Raw genomic sequence first — 23056 nt, 5'->3', positions numbered from 1 at the left:
GCCCAAAAAAGGTTGGGGACCACTGGGTTAGAGCACAGAGGTTGTCGGTTCGATCCCTGGTCAGGGCACATGTTCCTGTCTCTCTCTCTCTCCCTCTCTCTCTTCCTCTCTGGCTAAAATAAATAAATCAAAAAATAATTTTTAAAGATGATTAAAAAAAAAGTTTTGGGTACTTAACAAAATTCCTACATTTTCAGTACTTAAGGAAAAGTCCAGCTGTTCTTTTAAGGACCCAGGATATGTCACAGATAGAATCTGGTCCACCTGACTGTAAAGCAGTGCTTTGATGTTGACATTTGCAAAACAATGTTTTGGAAGACATAGAGACAATATTCTGTTACAGGTTCCTAAGGACGGGACAACAAGTTCTGGGTCACCAGGGACAAGAAATGATTCATGAAAGGAAAAAGTCCTGTGCCTTATTTTTTTCTCTTAATAGTATCCAAGAGCCTATGAAAACTTATTAGAAGGAAATTTTTTAAAAATGAAGTATTTGGGTTGGGGTCTTACAATCATGAATGTATCTTTTTTTCTTTCTTATCTCAACTGTGAGGGATATCTATTCAAATGGAAATCTGGCAAAAAAGACATTTTAGGAAGAGGATACTATTCACTAGACTGTAAGGCGATGTGTTATTTTCTTTTGCATTTGCAAAACAATAGGGGTAAAGACAGTAGTGTTTTTGGAATAGAACACAAAGGATATTCTGTTACAGGTTCCGGAGGATGGTGACAGAGTTTCTGGGTCACTGAAAATAAGGAATAACTTGAGAGAGGAAACACGCCTGTGCCGTTCTACCCTGCCATCCATCCCCTTTCCCATCCAACTGAACCTGAGAGCCAAACCTGAAGGCATTGAGTGCCAAAGTAAGTAACTCTTGGTATCACTCCAGGCTAGTACCATCACTATTTTACCATTGTCCAATTTCTACTCCACTGAAATTCAGGCTAAGACACTGACATGTTAGATCAAAAGCATTTAGTACTAAACAAAAATAATGTTCTCATTATGTTTTGGTTAATAGGAGTCATAAATGCACTAAATAACAGTGGCTTTGGGGTAGGGATGGGGGAAAATAACACATTTTTATAATTACTGTCCATCACTAATGCAAATATAGAAACTTAAAAAAAGAAAACTTGAGCTGCCAGTAAATTTTCTTGTTCCTTGTCTTCTACAGACATGCTCGGTTGTTCAAAATCTATGTTGATAATACATCTAAGACTTTAAACCAGAGATCTCACATTTAGCATAAAGGACACCTGAGAGCTTATTAAAAATAGAAATTGCTGGACCTCATCTTCAGATACTTTTTAATGTTTGAAGTGAAGCCTGTGAAACTGCATTTTATTATTATTATTATTTATTATATTTGGCGAGAGAAAGAGAGACAGGAAGGGAGAGAGATGAGAAGCATCAACTCACAGTTGTGACACTTTAGTTGGTCACTGATTGGTTCTCATACCTGCCTGGGGGTAGTGCTCAAACCAAGCCACCAGTGACCGCTTGCTCAAGCCAGCAACCATGGTATTCATTTCAATGACCCTACACTCAAGCTGGCGATCTCAGGGTTTGGAACCTGGGACCTCAGCATCCCAGGTCAATACTTTATCCACCATGCCATCACTGGTCAGGTGTGAAACTGTATTTTTAAAAAGATCCCCAGGCCATTCTAATCTCTTACTCCCCTTCTCCCACCTCTGACAAAATACTACCTAGATGAAACCTCATTAACATTCCTGATTTTTAAAAACTTAATGAAGACACAGACAAAGACATCTAGGAACAAATTAATCTTAGGGAAAAGACCCAGACATCTGTAATTTAAATCAAATCCAACGCAACCCTGCAGGCCAGAGATTGGCAAGAAATATTCAAAGTGTTGAAAAGCAAGGACCTACAACCAAGATGACTCTATCTAGCAAAGCTATCACTTAGAATCAAAGGACAGATAAAGAGCTTCCTGACAAGAAAAAGCTAAAGGAGTTCATCACCACCAAACCAGTATTACATGAAATGTTAAAGGGTTTATCACACATCTATCAACAATGAATCTAAAAAACAAAATAAACAAACAAGCAGAACAGAACAGATTTATAGATATAAGGAACATTTTGACAGTTGCCAGATGGGAAGCGGATTGGGAGGATGGGTGAAAAAGGTGAAGGGATTAGGAAGTACAAATTGTTTGTTATGAACAGTCACGGGGATGTAAAGTACAGCATAGAGAATATAGTCAACAATATTCTAATATCTATGTAAGGTCAAAGGGTATAAGATTTACTGGGATGATCAATTAGTTATGTAATGTCTAATAACTGGGATGTATACCTTAAACTAATATGATAATGCATGTCAACTGTAATTGAAAATAAAAAATGATCTAAATAAATTGCTAAAAATGAGGACTGCTGAGTATTACCCCAAAACTAGAGGATCTAAATTTAGCATGTATAGTTCAAGATTCTGACTTTTTAATACATCTTCCAGAAATTCTTAAGATTCATAATACAGTCTAAATTTTGAGAATCAATGCCCTTGGATTCCACAGTTTCTTGATTTTTCCCAACCATCACTACTTATTTCCACTTTCTGAACACCTACTCACAGCCATGTATAGTTTTCAGTAACTCTTTTACTTTATATCCTAGGTTATGGTTATTTAGGCATATTCTATCTCCTTTATTAGACTCTATGAACTTTGCAAATAGGATCTATAAGCAGTTTAACTTGATTTTTCCCAAAATCTTGGGTACAATGTAGCATTTTTTTATTTATAGGTTAACTTAAAAAGTGATTAAAATGAGTAATAGTTCTGTAAGTAGTTATTATATGCCAACCTACAGTATTTTAGAATGTCTGGCCCAAATCTGATGTTGTAGTATCATCATTAAAATTGCTTCCCAGAAAACAATAATTTCAGTAATGAGGCTTTGGTCAGCAAACATGCATGCCTTGACAAGGAAGAGAAAAACAATAAATGTTCTTGTTCACCTGTCTACCCCATCTTCTATGTGATCTCTAGTAAAAGGAAAGAATAATAAGAGATTTCCCTTTCATTAATAGTAGCCTTGCTTCAAAGGGGAACAGAAAGAGAGAAGAAATTACCCTGAAACTCTTGCACTTTGGTCCTCCTCATAAAAGTTTGATGAGTTTCACCCTAATTAATGTTACCTGTTCTAAGGAGAACTATACATACCACAATTATCTCATATCTGTATACTTAAAAAAAGTTTCCTAAGGTTGTATGAACTCTTTATTTCAGTTATGAAAAAAGTAATAAAAATAATAAAAATGAGAACTGTGGGGGGAAATATCCATTAGAGTGACTATTTCATAGTAAAAACTCACCTATAATTTCACCCTGCAAAGATAATTGTCAAATATTGAAAGACATGTCTATAAATACACATATATAGACACATTTTATGAAAATGTAATTATACAATAGTTCTAATACTTTTGCCATTTTCTAATCATGAAAATATAACAGCTGCATAAAAAGAACTAAAGAGTAAATAAATTATTATCATCAGAGAATAAACAATGAAGTCAAGATTAGAATGAAAATATGTAATTCCAAAGCTTATCACCTTTTCATTACATAATGCTACGTCAGCTTCCTCAAATATAAAATAGATTTGCCCATACTATTACAGTGGGTAATGTTAGCATATTATAAAATAATGGGTGAGAAACTATCCTGAAAACTAAAAAGCACTATTACAGAAATAACTATTACAGAGTCCTCACCTGGAATACAGGCAAAACACAACGTAGTGCTTTGGTACTGAACTGTTATGTTATATAATGTCGACTAAGGTTTATACTTCTACATTAAAGACATTATGGGGAGTAATTACTAATTAATTAATTAAAATTTAATTAAAAAGCATTTTAAGAAAAAGACCTTCAAGTAAGTAATTGTGAAACCTAATGAGGTCTGCACCAATTTAACTGGTATAAGATCTTACAATTAGATTAACATTATAAAACTATTTTTTAACATATCATCAAAAAGAATGCTCTGAATTAAACACCATTATTTGAAATGAATATTTGTTAATTTTTTTACACAACAGTGAATATTAGAATGTTTTTCCCTTGAAACAGGCATTTTGAAGAAAGTCCAAATTATTTTTTAAATTAAAATTATGTCCAATGTACCTTGCCCCTAATACTGTTAAAGTTTTAATAGAGAAGGTATAAATCATATTTATAAACAGTTTTATCTTACTCTTGAGCCTGATTTTGTAAAATTTTCAGACGAATAATGTGAAGCAGAAAAATAAAGCTGGTGAGGTATAGGCTTTTGAAAGAATGGAGGGCAAAGGAAAGAAATACTATTAGTTGTTAAGACAAGCACTCCTACCTACCCAAACTGAACTTTTCTTCTCCTCTGTAACTCCCATTTCTTGTCTTTTCCCTGTTCCAGGAAAAATGTAAGGCTACTTCTTCTAATAAATATACAGTAGCTATCCAATGTTATTTAAACTAATAACAGAAAGAAAATTCTTTTTACACAGTGTAGGACACTGAAAGCTACAAGTGAGTTTCGTATTACTTTCAAAACTTGTCAGAAACATAGAATTCAAATTAGATCTTTTAACCATGCTGAAGTTCAAATGTCAGATAAATTCCTTGACTTACCTTAAATTTTCATTAAATCTTATTGTAGCTGCACAGTGGAATATAATATTGGTAGAATCTAAGATGATCTCTTTATCTTCTTCACTAAGGGCCAGCTTAGGTTGGGTAAGTTCACTGTTGATTGCTACAATTTTCTCCCTAAAATCTGGATTTTCATCTCTCAATCTGTCAAAGAGCTATCAAAGGAGAAAAAATAGTTTAGGGCAGCATTTTGCAACTTTCTAAAACCCATTATCATCTCCCTCTTCCCCAATGAGTATCACCGTTTTTAAAACTTCCACTATGCAAATCTTAAGGTGCTTTTCTAATAGGGGTTATAGAAAACACCTTATGAGGCCCACATTATTGTCCACATTTCATAGATGAGGAATCTGAGAAATTAGGGAGGTTAAGTAACTTGCCCATGATGCAAGCTGATAGTTCGCATAGTTAAATCTGAACTGTCCATGCCTTTGTCGATTAGATTAGATTATCTCTCAGAATAGACTTGAGCAATACAATCAGGACATTTAAAATGATCATTCAGATTTCTAAAATCTAGACTTTAATTTGCAAGGAAAAACTCAACAAATAAACAATTAAAATATAAGGTTATAATTAATAAAATAGGGGTAATATTACAGTACTATGGGATTGCACAGGAGAAATAACTAACCAAATTTGGGAAAGACCTGAGATTATAAAGTATTAGAACAGTCTTCCAGGCAGAAGAAGTAGCATGTTATAACCACTTACAAGTGAGAGAATTAATGTATTTGGGAAATTAAAAATAATTCAGTAAGACTCGGTCAATGACTGGATATGAGAGATAAGGAATATAAACTCCATGAGGACAGAGACCATATCTATTATAACTAAACAGCAGAGTGCTTGGCAAGACACAGACAAGATAATTTATGGGAATAAATTCATAAGAAGGAAAACACTGGAAGTGAAAGAAGTACAGTTACAAAGATACAAGTTTTGAAGGCTTTTCAAAAACCATTTTGTGACTGTTGTATGTAAAGCACCTATGTGGCAACTCAGAAGACCAACTGGCTCCATGGGTCTAGAGTTCACAGGAGAGCCAGACTGATAAAAGATTTTACTAATCACACACAAGTAGCCCTGGGAGTAGATGGTCACCCACGTAGCAGTAATGATGGGTACCCCAGGTCCAGATTACATGAGCTTCTTCCAAATCTAATTGAAAGGACAACCATTCCTCTAACATAAAATGGACAGTGCTGAGTAATCATCTACCTGGGTCTAATAAAAAGAGATCAAGGCCTAGAACCAAACTTTGAAGAGTATCAATATTTAAAGGGCAAGCAGAGAAAAAAGAATCCGAGGAATGACCAGAAAAGTACTTTTAACATCTTAAATACATACTTTTTTCCCTTCTTCTTTTCCAAGTGAGGAGGGAATATAGAGAGACAGACTCCCACATGCACCCTGACCAGGATCCACCCAGCAACCCCCATCTGGGGCCTACACTCTGCCTGCCCATCTAGGGCCATGCTCGCAACGGAGTTATTTTTTAGCGCCTGAGGAAGAGGCTTGATGGAGCCATCCTCAGTGCTCCAGGGCCAATGTGTTTGAACCAATAGAGCCATGGCTCTGGGGGGAGGGGGAGAAGGAGGAGGAGGAGGAGGAGGGGGAGGGGGGAGGGGGAGAGGGAGGAAGGGAGGAAGGGAGGGAGGGAGGGAGGGAGGGAGGGAGGGAGGGAGGGAGGGAGGGAGGGAGGAAGGAAGGAAGGAAGGAAGGAAGGAAGGAAGGAAGGAAGGAAGGAAGGAAGGAAGGAAGGAAGGAAGGAAGGAAGGAAGGAAGGAAGGAAGAAGGTTGCTTCTCCTGTGTGCCCTGACCAGAAAACAAACCCGGGACATCCACATGACAGGCTGATGCGCTAACACTGAGCCAACCAGCCAGGGCCCAATACACACTTTATTCCACATTTTTTCATTCTCCCAGATTGCCAATGACCTTTAATTTAATTCCCCTTCACATTAGGTATCTCCATCAAGACATGATTATGCTGCTTCACAAGTTACATAACGTATTTAGTACTCTTCCCTTCTCTGGCCAGTATCTCTTTATTCAGTAATACCATTTCCCCCACTGGTACCTCAATTAGTTCCTACTTTATTAAGTTCACTGATGTCCTCTTTAATATATTCCCCTTCCAGCATTTATTTCATGGTCAACTATTTTAATTTAATTCTCACCATCCAATAGTTTCTTTTCCCAAAGACATTCCTATAAATCAGTGATTCTCAACTTGGTACCATTTGTGACCCTAGGGAACATTTGGTGATGTCTGGAGACATTTATGGTTGTTACAACGGGGAGGGAGAGAGAATAAAGTAGCTGGAATTTAATGGGTAGAGACCAGGAATGCTGCTGTCACCCTATAATGAACATAACAGCTTCCCATAACAAAAATTATCTGGCCCAAAATGTCTACAGTGTCGAAATTGAGGACCTCCTACTATAAGACAATGTCTGACTATGGTATATGCTCTTTGCCTAAGCTCTTTATTCCTGTTTCAAAATCACTGTAGGCTTACCTATAAGTTTCTTTCTAACTTTATATGTGCATTCACTGCTACTTGACATAAAAATGACTCACTTTACTAATTCACCAGCAATGCTAATACATAATGGAGAATAAGTGGCCCTAGGATTAAGTGGAAGGATGTACTAGATGAAAATCAGATGCATAAGAAAAATAGCATAATTTATAGTATATTCTAGTGAAATATTTCATTTAGACAAATATTTGGAAACAATGTATTTTTATATAGAAAATAAGGGCCACATGTTTAGGCTAAACCAAAAAAGTTCAATGAAATGTTAGGCTTTAAGTAGAAGATACTCAATTTTTTTTACAAATTAGACTTACTATGGAGGAAAAGCATAGAAGCACTGTCCTGGAGACACCGGAGGAGAGGCCCCAATCTTTCACATTATACTCAGGTCCTCAATTTCAACCAAGACAAAGCTTCAATAACTGTTCCTATCCAATCTCTCTTGATACTTCTACACTCTTCCTTTCCTCCTTCCTGTTAAACACTCTCTAGACCAGTGGTAGTCAACCTGGTCCCTACCGCCCACTAGTGGGCGTTCCAGCTCTCATGGAGGGTGGTAGCAGAGCAACCAAAGTATAAATAAAAAGATAGATTTAACTATAATGTTGTTTTATAAAGATTTATTCTGCCAAACTTAGTGAAAATCCAACATAAAGTACTTGCTAAGTAATTATTACTATATGCTTTAACTTGCTGTAACTCTGCTTTATAAATTTTATAAAGTAAAGTTCTTCCCTATTTTATAAATCACTATTACTGTGGAACCATTGGGCAGTTAGAAAATTTTACTACTAACAGAGATACAAAAGTGGGCGGTACGTATAAAAAGGTTGAATACCCCTGCTAGACTATAGGCTCCTTTAAGATAGGGACTCTTATTTATCCCTGAATTTAACTCTCTACACCAAGTCAAGTGCTTACCACTAAGTAGGCACAACAAATGTTTTCTGAAAAATAAAAAAAATGAGTAAGAATAAATACTATAATCAAAATGCCTTTTGGGGATCTGCCTCCAGAGTCAGATTCCTTACCTGCATCCAATGTGAGCGCAGAGTATTCTAGTAACTTGTTTCTGACCCCAACTTCATTCTCTGAATCCTTTATGTCCAAGTTTAGGTTCAAACTAATTTTGGATGTCTATAAAAGTCATTTTTTTCTTAAAGTATGAATATTTGCCCCTACAAGGTATACCCATAGAATGTACCAGCAGGCTGTCTCCAAATTATCTAAGCAATAGTGTATACTCAATCAGCAGAAGTGCTCTAGTGTGTTCTAAGGATCCTAGGAGTCCCCAAGACTATTTTAGGTAATTCACAAAGTCTAAACTATTTTCATACTAACACTAAGACATTATTTGCATTTTTTACTTTTATTCTCTCACAAGTGGAGAGGAATTTTCCAAAGGCTACATATGTGAGGACATCATCACTCTTAGGACTAATAGAATATATGCTTGTATATTCTTTACTTTAAAATTTTGTTTTAATTTCTACTGTGATAAGTATCATTGATATTTAAGCAAAACCTCACAAAATAAAACCTCTTTGAATGCCGCAATAATTTTTAAGAGTGTAAAAGAGTCCAGAAACCTAAAATTTTAAGAATTACACTACCTTTAATAAACAGAATCTTTCAACCTATTTGGCAGATATGAAAAACTATAGTCATAAAGTAACGATATCAATCTGCATTACAAAGCAGTCAATCTACCAATTCAAATATTTTTCTTAAGAAGTTGTAATTAAAAGTCCCTGAAATATAAGCTATAAATTATATCATGTTCTTAAAAGATGTCCTTATACTAGTTTACAAAATAGTTTTCACTTTAAAATCATAGGGAACAGAGCTCTATCCATCTTCTTGGGGGAAATCACTGAAAGTGAACTTTGTACCTACCATACTAAGATAGCAAATTCTTCAAACAGTTATTCTGTTTTTGCTGGTAATAACTGAAATATTAACTCTCATCTTACTTTTAAAATAAGTACCTAGAACCTTCATCTGCTAGTTCTTTGAGTTCAAAGTTAATAACAGCAACAATGTTCTCATGTGTAAGTATAAATATTTATTTGTCAAAAATAAATATTACTTATGTCCAATAAGCAAAATCTTAAAAGAATAAACTAACAATTTTATTGTATTTTAGGAGGCAGAAAACTCACCTGAAGAGGAGAAATGTTGGTAGGGAATACCCTAGCACTTAATATGTACTCTACATGCAATCTACAGGTCCCAGTAAAAGAAAAATCACAGCTTGTTTCGATGCTTTTCCCACCTATCAAGCAAGCATTGCCCATCTCATAGCCTTTGTCATTTCCTCTGCCTTGAACACTCCTGCTCCACATTCCCATGTATTCTTCTTTACTGCATTCAGGTCTCTGCCCAAATGTCACCTCAGAGAACTTTTCTGACCATCGATCGGATCTAAAGGGACACCTTCATCTCTTTCAATCCTCTTTATTGCTTTACTTTTCTTTACAGCACATATTCTACTGCACGTTATGAATGTTAACTTGTCTCCCTAACTAGAATGTAAATTCTCCAAATCCTGGAACTTTATTTTGTTCACTGCTCTTATCTCTAGTAACCAGAAGAGCCCCTAGTACACAGCAGGAATCCATACACCATTGCAGCTGGAGAGAAGAACACAAGTGCATGAGTGTTTGAGGAAATGGGAAGAACATTACAAAAGTGTAACTAGCTAGATGAGTTATACTATCACTAAGTAACTCTCAAAAAAATAGAGTTTTTAATTTTTTTCTTTTTTTAGAGAGAGAGAGGAAGGGAGCGAGTGAGAGAGACAGGAACATCAATCTGTTCCTGTATGTGCCCTGATCAGGGATCGAACTGGCAACCTCTGTGCTTAAAAATGATAATCTAACCAACTGAGCTATCCAGCCAGGGCAGTAGATTTTTTTAAAAAGTAATTCAAAGAAAATTAGTTTCTCCAGTAGAAGAAAGAACTAAAGATTTTGTGTGGAGAAAAAATTGAATGAATAAAGAGTGTATACAAATGTAAATATTATTTTTATTCTTTAACTTTACATTAATAGTATCATATAATTAATTTTTAAAAGAAAAAATTATTCATTTATACCACATTGTTAAAACCGTGTGGGTCTAAGATGACCTCTTTATGAGGGGGAAAAATATAAAGAAGAAATATATGGATGCTCCACATATAAGTGAAGTTCATCTTTCGGAACCAAAATTATATTTGAATGGAAATCATTCCCAAACAATAAATACCTCGGTAAAGAAAACATTCTAAATATAGTTTAGCCTTTTAATTCATCCTAAGTCACCATGTTAGTGTCAGTTATTGCATTTTATTATAATGCTGTGATGTTAGGACAATTAAAAAATTATATTTAAACAACCCCAAACTTCCATACAGGTTTCACTGAGTATTTTTTCTCATAACTGTTCTTCTGTTATCACACTTTATCACTCCTAGGAGATATGCTCCCCCTTATTGCCCTAACCCATAATCTGACTCTAATACCTGCCTGCTGTGTTACCTCTGTTATTCTCTACCCTTCACACTCTTCTTTTCTGCTCTTTGACATCTTCTCCTCTAATTTTTGTCAACTTGGGTACCAAATGCCATTAGCTTCAGGAAATTAAGCTACTTTCACGCAGTGTACCAGCTACAACTCTTGCAACTAGTAAGCTATGCAACTTTAAAGACTGCTTCTCCTATTGTACTACAGAGCTCTCCACCACCTTTCCCTTACTTTTTCTATTGGGGAAGTAATGTTAGAAAATGGAAAAATAATAGAGATTTGCTATCAAGTCATCTGTATTATTTCCAACATCTATCAGCTACATAATCTTAAAATTATTAACTCTTGAGACTCACTGTCCATATTTGTAAAATGGGACCTATCAACATCTGTCCCTATCCAAGCATGAGTTCTGGGTCAACTGACACGAGTTCAGACATTGGCTCAAACACTCACAAACTATATGACCTTATAAATTAGAACAACACCAGACTTACTTTAAAGAGTTATTGTGATAATTAAATACACGTGAGGTGCTCTGCACACAGTTCCTGGCACAAGGTAAGTACTGAGTAAATGTTCACCACTATTAACTATTGTATGGATTTCTACTAAAAGATCAAAACAGACTGGAAAAAATTCATGTCTGATAAATTATTTTATTCACTCTACAGAGCTGTTAATCTAATCATCATATCTTTTGACACTTTTCAGCAATTTTTTTACTCAGATTCAGAGGTCTCTGGTTTTGCTTTTGTTTTTAAAAATAGTTCATAGAAGGTTAAAAGGTACCACATACCTACCCAATAACTAAAAAAATTATATAGTTAAATACATTAAACTTACTACAAATGAATGTCAGATAATTTCATTCATTTTGAGAGATTTCAAAAGCTTATGCTCAGGAAATAATTTTACCCCAGCTCATTTTCACTTTTCCTTAGCAATACAGGGATGGGCAAAAGTAGGCTTACAGTTGTTGGTTTGGAAAATAATACAATTATCAACAAATAAAAATAATCTGTTTCATGTACTCACAACTGTAAACCTACTTTTGCCCATCCCCATATTTTTCTAAAACTTCAAAATGTATGACGTATTCTTGTATTCTATTTGACCCCTCTGTCATCATGTTCTATTTATTAACAGAATATGTGACTTTGCTACCCTCTCGTACTGCTGTAGACAGCAATCAGCACTTGTTATATAATTTTGCCCTTCTGTAGGGTACATTTCAATAATTTTTTAAGGATACTGAAGAAATATACACACATATATCCACTTTTTTCTCTCTTCCAAATGATTACTTTCCACACTTACCTTGCCACTAATGATTTCTTCCACTCGTTCTTGGGGTGTCTGTCCAGCTTTATGCCTCACCAAAACATACACTAAATTCACCTTAGGACAAGACCTCAGCAACTTTTCCAGAAGTACCTTCCCTAGGAAACCAGTAGCTCCAGTGAGGAGAACATTCTTGCCTTCATAGTATTCTGGGATTGAAACCATTCTGATCCTAAGGAAACACAACAAATAAAGCATCAATTCAAAGATTTATGTTCATTCTTATATACTAAAATCTCTTGGCATTCAAATAAATATTTTAAAGGACAGGAAAAAAATCAAAGTTGAATGTTAACAAAAGGAGACTTAACCTCTGGCTCACTGCAGTAAGGTGGAAAATAAGGAACTGCAACAACGGCTTCTAAGCCTGTGTTTTCCCCCTGGATTACCTCCGACAAGTCACTTACCTTCTCTGGGCCTGGGTTTCTTTAGTACAGTTTGTACCCAATGGTCTATAATATGTCCTTCTAGCAATAAGAACTCAAATCTTCATTTAAACCTCAGTTAAACCCTAAACACGAATGAATGGTGTCTCTCTGTCTCCAAAAGGATTTATAACACCAAATAGAGGTCAGCGGCAAGACTCAATTGCCTAGCTTGTATAACATGGTGAGGTGTCATATTCACCTTTCATCACCAGTTGAAACAAGAAGTAATACCAAGTCCTTTCTCCTACACGTCCATAGTGACAATATATCCAAAAGGTGCTTCAATCTCCCTTTTTAAAAAGCCATACTAGAAATACATGGGCTGACTTATCCTGCTTACCCAAATTCCACTGAAATAGCAGAAAAGATAGCGTTCTAAGAGAATGAACAAAGAAAGAACCATGATAAATGGAAAAAAACAAGATGCAGAAGGATTCATGCAGTATGTCACTATGCAAAGCTCAAACACATGTAAAACAATGGCCTTTATTATTTAGAAATACAACAATATTAATAGATGCATGAGAGGGAGTACAATACAATCAGAGAAAAGAATCAGGAGCTTCAATTTCAATTGTATTTATGTTTTATTTAAGCTGTGGAGTAGATACATGTGTTTTATGTCCAAATTTTTCATAATTACAAGAAGAATAAATTCATGGCACTCTAAGAAATAGCTCATCAACAAACAGAAGGGAAGGGGGAGGGGAGGGGAAGGGAGGGAAAGGAAGGGGAAGAGCGGGAGAATTTCTAAAAGAAACAGATGAGACTAATTGGATAAAGAAGCCACAGCAGAAGAAATAACCCAAGCAAAACAAGCATTGTCAAGGATTATAGGAAGGCAAAACCTGTCCCAACCCCCTAAATAGAAAACACCAAAGTCAGTAAAAGAAGCTGAATTAAGGAAAAAACAAATTAAAGGATTGCACAGAACAGCAGAGTCACTCATAACAGTCTTACTTCCTGTATAAACTTTGTTCTGCAGAGTACAGCATTCAGAATGGGGGTGCTAGGGATAAAAGAGAAGTAGGGCTGAGCCTGAGGTTGTTCCAAACATCCAAAACTGGACATGGGGAGGGGGGGGGATCAGGAGAAAGGAAATAAAAACAACCAAAAATAAAAAGTCTTCATAGCACTGGAGGCCCAGAATAAGTTTTTGGTCCCCAGCCTAACTGGCTGCTACCGGCCCTTAAACTCATGCAGAGCTCTTAATCAGTAGTCCCATTTGGAGAAAAATTCTTTTGGAAAACCAGACCTCAAAACACTGAGAGGAAGCCAATGTCAGCTACCATCTTAGTCCTTTGTAAATATTAATGGACAACCAAAGACCATCATATAGCTATGAAATACTTACAAAATAAGAAAGACCAAACTGAAAAGCAAAAAGAAATCAACCACAAAGGAAACTAAGGTAATGAAAAATTTAAAGAGACTTTAAGTTCTAATAAATATCTTCCAAGCCATTCACCAGAATATTGCATACATAAAATAACTACTATAAAAAAAGGAACAAAAAATAAGATAGCACTTGGAAATCAGAAATTGAAAAGTACATAGAAAATCCAATAAATACACAATTAGAATTATCAAGTGAATTTCAGGTCACTCGATACAAGATTTACATAGGAAATAAATTATTTCTGTACACTAGCACACACAGAAAATGAAGTTAAAAATATACTATACCACCTATAATATCATCCAAAACACCAAGATATTATGGAAAATAGCAAGTGCTGACGAGGACATAGAAAAATTGGAACCAGGCGACATCACTGATGAGAATGTAAAATGGTTCAGCTGCTGTGGTTTCTCAAAAAGTTAAAAACAATTATCATGTGACCTTGCAATTCAACTGCTCGGTTTATACCCAAAAAGAACCGCAAACAGGAACTCAAACAAGTACAGTACATGTGCATGTATATACATGTACATGAATGTATATAGCAGCACTGTTCACAACAGACATTTATCTTGGTGGTAAACTCACTTGTTTTCTTCAGCTCTAAAATGTAGATAACACACTCACCTTCCTTCCCCCCTCACAATACAGATTTGTGAGGACTAAGAGTAAAAACACACAAAAGACTGGGCACATAATTACATTTCCTTATTCCTCTTCCCCTTATTTCTTTGGCAGTGATTTTCAGTATGATCTCTAGGTAGTCAGTCTGATCTGTAATATTGCAGTCTAAAAATCTTTAATGGTCCTTTTTTTCTGGAATCAATTGCTTATGAGTATAATTATTAGACTAGGAAAAAAAATGTATTACCAAAGTAAGACTAATAGCTATCTTATCTCTGAATATATATATTTATATATATTGCTATATTCACATGCACATATATCCATTTTTTAATTTTGACAATGAAATTAATGATTGTAGGCTTAAATTAAATTTACGAGGGCTTGCCACAATTGGTGAGCCATACCTAACTAGCTGAAATAAGGGTTAGCAAGCCTTGGAATGCTTCCTAAAGTAGGAAATCATGCTATACTCTCAGCACAGCTTTACTAAGAGCAATATATCCAGGTAATCCCTCTACCCTGGGGGTTCTCAAACTTGTAGATGGTGGTAGAGATCTGGAGCCCTCCCAGTACTGCTAGTCCAGTGGAAATAGGTACAGTCACTTTGGAAAACTGTTTGGCAATATTTACTAAGGAACACTGAAAGATGTGAAGAACAAGAAGATTCATAGAGGTATTATTTGTAACATTCTAAAAGTGGAAAAAATTCAAATATCCATCAAAGGTAAAATGAATAAATAATGGCATATTTTATCAGAAAATTTCCATACAGCAATGAAACTGGAAGAGTTCTCAAATTATAGCCAAAGAACCCAGATGCAAAAACACATCTAGTGTGATTCCATTATAACTTTCAAATAAAAGCAAATAAATCCAGGTGTTAGAAGTTATAATCGTAGTTACCTCTGGGGTGGAGGAGTGGGACAATAAGGAGGTCTCCTGGGGCTCTAATATTTTCTACTTCTTGACCTAACTCTGATTAAATTATATGAGTGAGTTCACTTTATGATAATGTACTTATGAACTTCTTTGTATAAGACTTCAAAGAAAAGTTTCTTTTTAAAATGCTCTTTCCTACATCATTAAAAGGTAGGGTTTGTTTTGTTTTGTTTTTTGTTTTGAATGCACTTCCTAGAACTCACCATCTGTTTTAAACAGTTCTATAAGAGCCAGTTCCAAATTTAAGAATCACAGTTACCTTAAGGCAGGCTATTGAAAACCAAACTTTGAGGAAACACTACCTAACCCATTTTCAAGGTAGAATGGAAAGACTAACACAACAGGATTATATAATAAATAGTCTTTTGACCTAACCATTACAGCCTAGTACCTGTCCAGCTCGGGTAATAAAGAACATCAATCTGAACCCCACCCAGTCACTGCACTAGGGGGAAAGACCTGGCAGAGGTTTACAAAACCTGATTTCACAAGCAGTGTGAGAGACATAATAATCTACTGCCTGAACTCATGACCTGTTATAGAGCTGATCAGTTTTAAGGCTACTAAAAAACTGCAGGTTATTTTCCCTATTCCCATAGTGTGAGTCTAGATCAGAGGGTAACAAACTATTGCCCAAGCCAAATCTCTCCTTTTCCATTTTACTAAATAAAATTTTATTGGAGCACAAGCACACAGAGCCTTGGGGTTATCCACATTTGCTTTCTAGATACTATAATTTATAATTTAAAAAATGTATTTGGTCTTTGGCCCTATTCCTGGTTCACAGTTCCTAAAACCCTTGGAATTTCCTAAGTGAAGAAGCAAATAAAATAGGTGTCACCCAGTTATGTGAATGAGGTGACTTTTGGACCCCACCAAGGGTGGAGACTGGTTGCCAATAGGAGCCAACCATTTGGTTAGAGCCTCACCCCCTGAAACCCTGGGAGGAGGGGTTTATGGTTGGCCAATGACTTAGTCAAACATGACTACATAATGAAGCCTCCATAAAAACCCAAAAGGACAGCTCCTTGCCCCCTTTGGAAGAGCTTCCACATTGGGGAACTAGAACTCTTCCTTGGGCCACTATACTGGGCCTCAAGCTCCACAAGGACAGAAATTCCTCTGTTTGGGGCCTCACCCTGTGCATCTCTTCATCTGGCTGATGATTTGTACCCTTTAATATACTTTGTAATGAATCAGTAAGCTAGTGAGTAAATGGGCTTTCTTGAGTTCTGTGAGCCTTCTAACAAATTAATTGAACCCAAGGAGGGGGTGGTGGGAACCTCTCATTTACAGCCATTCAGACAGAAGTACAGGTAACAACCTGCACTTACAATTTGCATCTTGACTTGAAGGGATCACTGGAACATCAAATTTGTAGTTGGTAGGTCAGAAGCACAGGTAACAACCTAGGCTTATAATGGGCTTATTCAAAGTAGAGAGCAGTCTTGTGGGACTGAGCCCTTTATCTGGGGAATCTGATGCTGTCTCCAGGCAGGTAGTGTCAGAACTGAGTTGAATTCTTAGACATTCTGCTACCTTTTCGTATTGCTTGCAGGTGCAGGGAGCCACCACATATGCTTTAGAATTCAGTCTGGGAACCCTTTCCACTTTATACTACAACATCAGAGTTGAGCAGTCACAAGAGAGATTTTATGACCCACAATGTCTAAAATATTTACTGTCTGGTCCTCTACAGAAAAAAATTGTATACCTCTGGCCTAGACCAAGATCCTGAGTTTCTGTCCCAGTTCCTAGATTAATACCATTTCCCCACTGAACCTGAATCACTGACTTGAATGCTATTTCTCCTGGCTGAACTCCTTCCTCATAATCTGCCTAACTCTCACCAGTTCCTTCTCCCCAGAACCTGTCCCTAAACCTAAAGCCTCTACTTAGAAATTCTGTTTAAACCCAAATAAATTCTGTACCTTTGGGAACCCTATGGAAATGAAACACTCTAGTGATAAAGCCATATCTATAGACCCCTGTCTCTAGTTCCTCCAGACACAAAACTCATACCTCAAATATTTTTGGCAGTCTAATTTAGAACCAAGTTCATGAGCCCTCAGCCCTCGCACAAATAGTCCTCTACATACTGTCTTTGGGAAGCCACAGTCATTCAGGTCAGGTGAATCCTCTACTAGCACTTCCCTAACTTTAATGTTCACATAAAAGACCGGGAGACTTTAAAACACAGACTGATACAATAGGTCACGGACTAGTTAAGAGTCTACTAGACCACCACCCACTGTTGGCTCATACTGAGGCCCAGCTTACTGAGTGCCAAGACTACTTAACAATCTGTAATAATCTGCTTTACTTAACAAATGAAAAGGAATAAAGAAAATGTCAGAAAATATCTTTAATATTCCTCTACTTTTCATACACACACACAACCCTTTATATTACATACCTATGATCTCCAACATAAAATGCAATGTTCCAAAATGCTACAATTTGCCAGAAAAGGAAGTATATATCAAATAAGACTAATTCTTGTAAACATATAAAGAGCACTTGCAATCTAAAAAAAAAAAAAGACCAACAATTAATTAATTAATGGGCAAAAGGCATAAATGGAAAGTAAACAGAAAAAAATACAAATGGCTCTTAATCATTGGTAAAGATGCTCAACCTGATTCATTCAGTAAAATGAAAATTAAAATGACAAGATTCATTTTTTCACTTAATGAGACCTACAAAGACCAAAAAAATTGATACATGTATAAGAGAGACTATTATATTGCTGGTAGGCCTATAAATTAGTACAACCTCTATGGAGATGGGGTTAGGGGGTCTGGCAACATCTATCAAATTTTAAATGCCCTTTACCTCTGACCCTGCAATTCTATTTCTAAAAAAATTATCCTGAAGCTGATCTTTCATATGTACAAACAAAATAGTGTGTTCACTGCAACACTGATAGCAAAAGCCTGAAAACCTAAGTATCCACCTCTAGGAGATTGGGCCAACAAACTAGAATAGTCCTATAATGGTATACTCTACTAAAAAAATGAGGTGGTTTAACATATATTGTTATGAAATAGCATTCACAAAAAATTTTAAAAGCCAAAATATGATACAATACCACCTTTAATGGAAAAGAGATTTTAAAAAAGTAGTCATATGCCTATAAATATGTAATTTCTCACACACTAACACAAAAAAGCCAAAAATACTGGTAATGATGGTTGCCTCTAAGAGAAGTGGGTAACTGGAGAACAGAGCTGAGGGGTAGTTAGTTACTCTTTGTTATATATCCCCTTATACACTGTTAAATTATGTACAATGTGGCCCTGGCCGGTTGGCACAGTGGTAGAGCGTCAGCCTGGCGTGCAGGAGTCCAGGGTTCAATTCCCGGCCAGGGCACACAGGAGAAGCGCCCATCTGCTTCTCCACCCCTCCCCCTCTCCTTCCTCTTTGTCTCTCTCCTCCCCTCCCGCAGCCAAGGCTCCATTGGAGCAAAGTTGCCCAGGCACTGAGGATGGCTCCATGGCCTCTGCCTCAGGCGCTAGAATGGCTCTAGTTGCAACAGAGTGACACCCCAGATGGTTAGAGCATCACCCCCTGGTGGGCGTGCCGGATGGATCCTGGTCGGGCGCATGCGGGAGTCTGACTGCCTCCCCGTTTCCAACTTCAGAAAAATACAAAAAAAAAAGAAATTATATACAATGTGTATGTATTACACATTTTTAAAAACCAATATTCTTGTAAAATAGAAAAATCAGACGATATCAAAAAAAATATTTAAAAAACCAAATGTTCCCCTCAATTAGCCAGCCTCCACTTCCTTTTGTCTTCTTATAATTTACAAACTCATTTTCATCTGTTATTGAGGGGGGAAAAGGACAAATCTTTTTAAAGTGAAAATAAAAGACCAGCATTGTCTCCTGCTAATCTTTATTACTTAAAATTTTTCACTCTATTTCTTTACTAGATGAAAAATCTATTAGATTAAAAACCAGATGATGACTATGAAACTGTTGATGAACAGGACTTGAACAAGCTGGATTTCCTAAATGGAATGTGAGAAATTCATTCCCCCTCAAGATAAGGTTGATCTGGACATCAGAGGCTCCTCCTGAGAGATCCCCTATGTTCAACATGTTCACTAAGCAGAACTACCAAATGCAATTATACAGTGAAGTCTAGACTTGCTCTTCCTGTATGTTTTTTTCTGTACCAGTATATCTTTGAACAAAAACGCAAAACCTAACAAATAGCAACTTTTTTCTTCTTTTTCCAAGTGAGAGGAGGGGAAATAGAGAGACAGACTCCCTCCCACATGCTCCCTGACCGGGGTCTACCTGGCAACCCCCATCTAGAGACAATAGTCTGCCCATCTGGGGCCATGCTCTCAACCGAACCATTTATAACAACTGAGGAAGAGGCTCCATTGAGCCATCCTCAGCACCCAGGGCCGATACACTAGAACCAATTTAGCCATGGCTGCAGAAAAGGATGGGGGAAGGAGGTAGAGATGGGGGGGGGAGCACGTTGAGATGCAGATGGTCGCTTCTACTGTGTGCCCTGACCAGGAATCAAACTCAGAACCTCAGAACAACCACACACCAGGCTGACGCTCTACCACGGACCCAACCAGCCAAGGCCACACTTAGTTTCGTATTTCAGCTGCTAAAAATTTCCACCACCTACAGCAGTGGTAGTCAAACTAGTCCCTACTGTCCACTAGTGGGCGTTCCAGCTTTCATGGTGGGGGGTAGTAGAGCAATCAAAGTATAAATAAAAAGACAGATTTAACTATAGTAAATTGTTTTATAAAGATTTATTCTGCCAAACAGCAAAAATCCGACATAAAGTACTTGGTAAGTAATTATTATTATATGCTTTAACTTGCTGTAATTCTGCTTTATAAATTTTATAAAGTAAAGTTACTTCCCTACTTTATAAGTCACCATTACTGTGGAACCAGTGGGTGTTAGAAAATTTTACTACTAACAGAGATACAAAAGTGGGCGGTAGGTATAAAAAGGTTGACTACCCTGACCTACAGCTGTAGGTCCATTTAGTTGTCTTCCTATTAAAAAAAGTTTCCTCTGTGCCTCAAGCATGCAAACAAACCCAAAGTTAAAACCTACCAATGGAGACCAGTACAAAGGGCAAATGGATAAAGAATAAAATATTTCACCTATCTTTTCATTGAGAGTCACCGATTGATTCCCAATGAGGAGAAATTCTTCTATGTTTAGCACAGCCACATCTAATGCTGTTTTGTCTCATTATCCTGAATCTCTAAGCTGCAGGACCACTTGGTGAGTACTGAAAGAAATTCAAGGAATAGATAGAAAGTTCAGCTAAAGAGTCTTTTAATATTCCTTAGATCCATGACTAAAAAGGTTAAAAAAAAATTCAAATAGCCTTAAAAGGGAAGAATTCCAAAATGTTCTAACCCAAAAGTTGGCAAAAATTTCTGCAAAGGGTTAGGTAGTAAATATTTTCAGCTTTGTGGACAATAAAATCTTAGTAACAACTACGTAATTCTGCCATGTGAGGCACAAAATCAGCAATGGACTGTAAGTAACTGAATGGTTATGGCTGTATTTCAATAAAAATTCACAAGAATAGGAAGACAATTTGCAGGACATAATTTGTCAACTGCTTTCTAAATAATGATTCCCAGCATTCCATATTCAAAAAATGAACAAGTGAGAAGGCCATCAATAGGCAACCAGTACAATCTAAAAATTCATTGCCTGTGATTTTAGTATTACTAGAGTTACTGTGCATATCATTGTAAAATGGACAGTAAATACTTGTTTGATATAATAGCTTCAAAAACGAACCAACAAATATGCTAGATGCAAATTGAAGACCTGATCTATACAGCCTTTCCAAGGTGTGTAAAAAAAATGTGCATTTTCAAAGGAAAGCCCATTAAGATATTCATGGGTGAGGCTTGACCAATATTATTTTAGAGAAAAGTCTACAGTGAAGAGCACAGAATACAATTCTGTCACTGACTCAAAAACCCTAGACTAGGCCCTGGCCGGTTGGCTCAGTGGTAGAGCGTCGGCCTGGTGTGCAGGAGTCCCGGGTTCAATTCCCGGCCAGGGCACACAGGAGAAGCGCTCATCTGCTTCTCCACTCCTCCCCCTCTCCTTCCTCTCTGTCTCTCACTTCCCCTCCCGCAGCCAAGACTCCACTGGAGCAAAGTTGGCCCAGGCGCTGAGGATGGCTCTGTGGCCTCTGCCTCAGGCGCTAGAATGGCTCTGGTTGCAACAAAGCAATGGCCCAGATGGGCAGAGCATCAACCCCTGGTGGGCATGCTGGGTGGATCCCGGTCGGGCGCATGCGGGAGTCTGACTGCCTCCCAGTTTCCAATTTCAGAAAAATACAAAAAAAAACCCAAAAATCCTAGACTACTCTGTTAAAAAAAAACAATATAATAATAATTTAAAAAATAAGTAAAAACCCAGAATTTAAAAAGGACAAAAGCTAACCCAACACTCTGGCAAGATATAAAGGTCTGTTTATATACTCTTATACAGGTCTAAAATAATCTAGATTATTATTCTTTATAGAAAAGTATGTTATTTACAACCTTATAAATTATAAATATATATTTACAAAGATTATATATGAAAGATGGGGTAGAAATAGAGATAAGTACATGGTAAATGTCATATAAATATGAAAATTCCCCAGAAAACTACACTGAATTAGTGACCACGGAGGAATTATTGATACACAGTGTCCATAAAGTCATGGTGCACTTTTGACCGGTCACAGGAAAGTAACATAAAACAATAGAAATGTGAAATCTCCACCAAATAAAAGGAAAACTCTCCCAGTTTCATATCTATTCAGTGCTGTTCAATGTGGGCTCACGCATAGATTTTTTAGGACTCCTTAGGTAGCTATCCCGTATAGCCTCTACAGACTTCGTCACTGACTGATGGCCTACCAGAAAGGGGTTTCTCCACCAAACTGCCGGTTTCCTTCAACTGCTTATCCCACCAAGTAATGTTATTCCTATGTGGTGGCGCTTCATTATAAACACGCTGTTATTCACGTTGCACTTTGGTCACAGACTCGAATTTAGCAAGCCAAAGATCACACTGAACATTCCTCTATCGTCCACATCTCGACTGGCATGGCCGTGGGCTGCTCCACTGTATACACGGTGTTACATCATCATCTGCGCATGCGCACATGCTGCCACATCATCCTACAGAAACACACATACACACACACACACACACACACACACACATACATGGATATAGATATAGATCCGATTCCTCCTTTTCCCCTCCCCTTTTATATGCTTTTCCACTGAAAGGGAAATGGGGATTAGGTATCTCTAAACAATGGATATATGGATATTAGTACCTGTCTAATCCAGAAGTTCCTGAACAAGTGTGTATGTGTCCAAGAACATGTTCAAGTTTCATTGAAAATAGTTTGTACTGCAATGAGATACCACCTCACACCTGTTAGATTAGCTATTATTAACAAGACAGGTAATAGCAAATGTTGGAGAGGCTGTGGAGAAAAAGGAACCCTCATACACTGTTGGTGGGAATGTAAAGTAGTACAACCATTATGGAAGAAAGTATGGTGGTTCC

At 36.9% G+C, this 23056-nt stretch overlaps 1 protein-coding gene across 1 annotated transcript in view; it reads right to left on the bottom strand.

The window, feature by feature from the left end:
• FAR1 (fatty acyl-CoA reductase 1) overlaps window positions 1–23056 on the bottom strand; it is a 67461-nt gene that overhangs the window by 27398 nt on the left and 17007 nt on the right. The window contains exons 2-3 of the mRNA XM_066251008.1: window positions 12045–12240; window positions 4652–4827 (exon numbers count right to left, since the gene is read on the bottom strand). Coding sequence (XP_066107105.1) covers window positions 4652–4827; window positions 12045–12233 — 365 coding nt within the window. The 5' untranslated portion in view covers window positions 12234–12240. The remainder of the gene's footprint in view (window positions 1–4651; window positions 4828–12044; window positions 12241–23056) is intronic.

The sequence above is a fragment of the Saccopteryx bilineata genome, chromosome 1 (assembly GCF_036850765.1).
Source record: "Saccopteryx bilineata isolate mSacBil1 chromosome 1, mSacBil1_pri_phased_curated, whole genome shotgun sequence".
Classification (NCBI taxonomy): Eukaryota; Metazoa; Chordata; class Mammalia; order Chiroptera; family Emballonuridae; genus Saccopteryx; species Saccopteryx bilineata.
The sequence above is the reverse complement of the archived record's forward strand: the minus strand, read 5'-3'. Positions and strand labels throughout refer to the sequence as shown.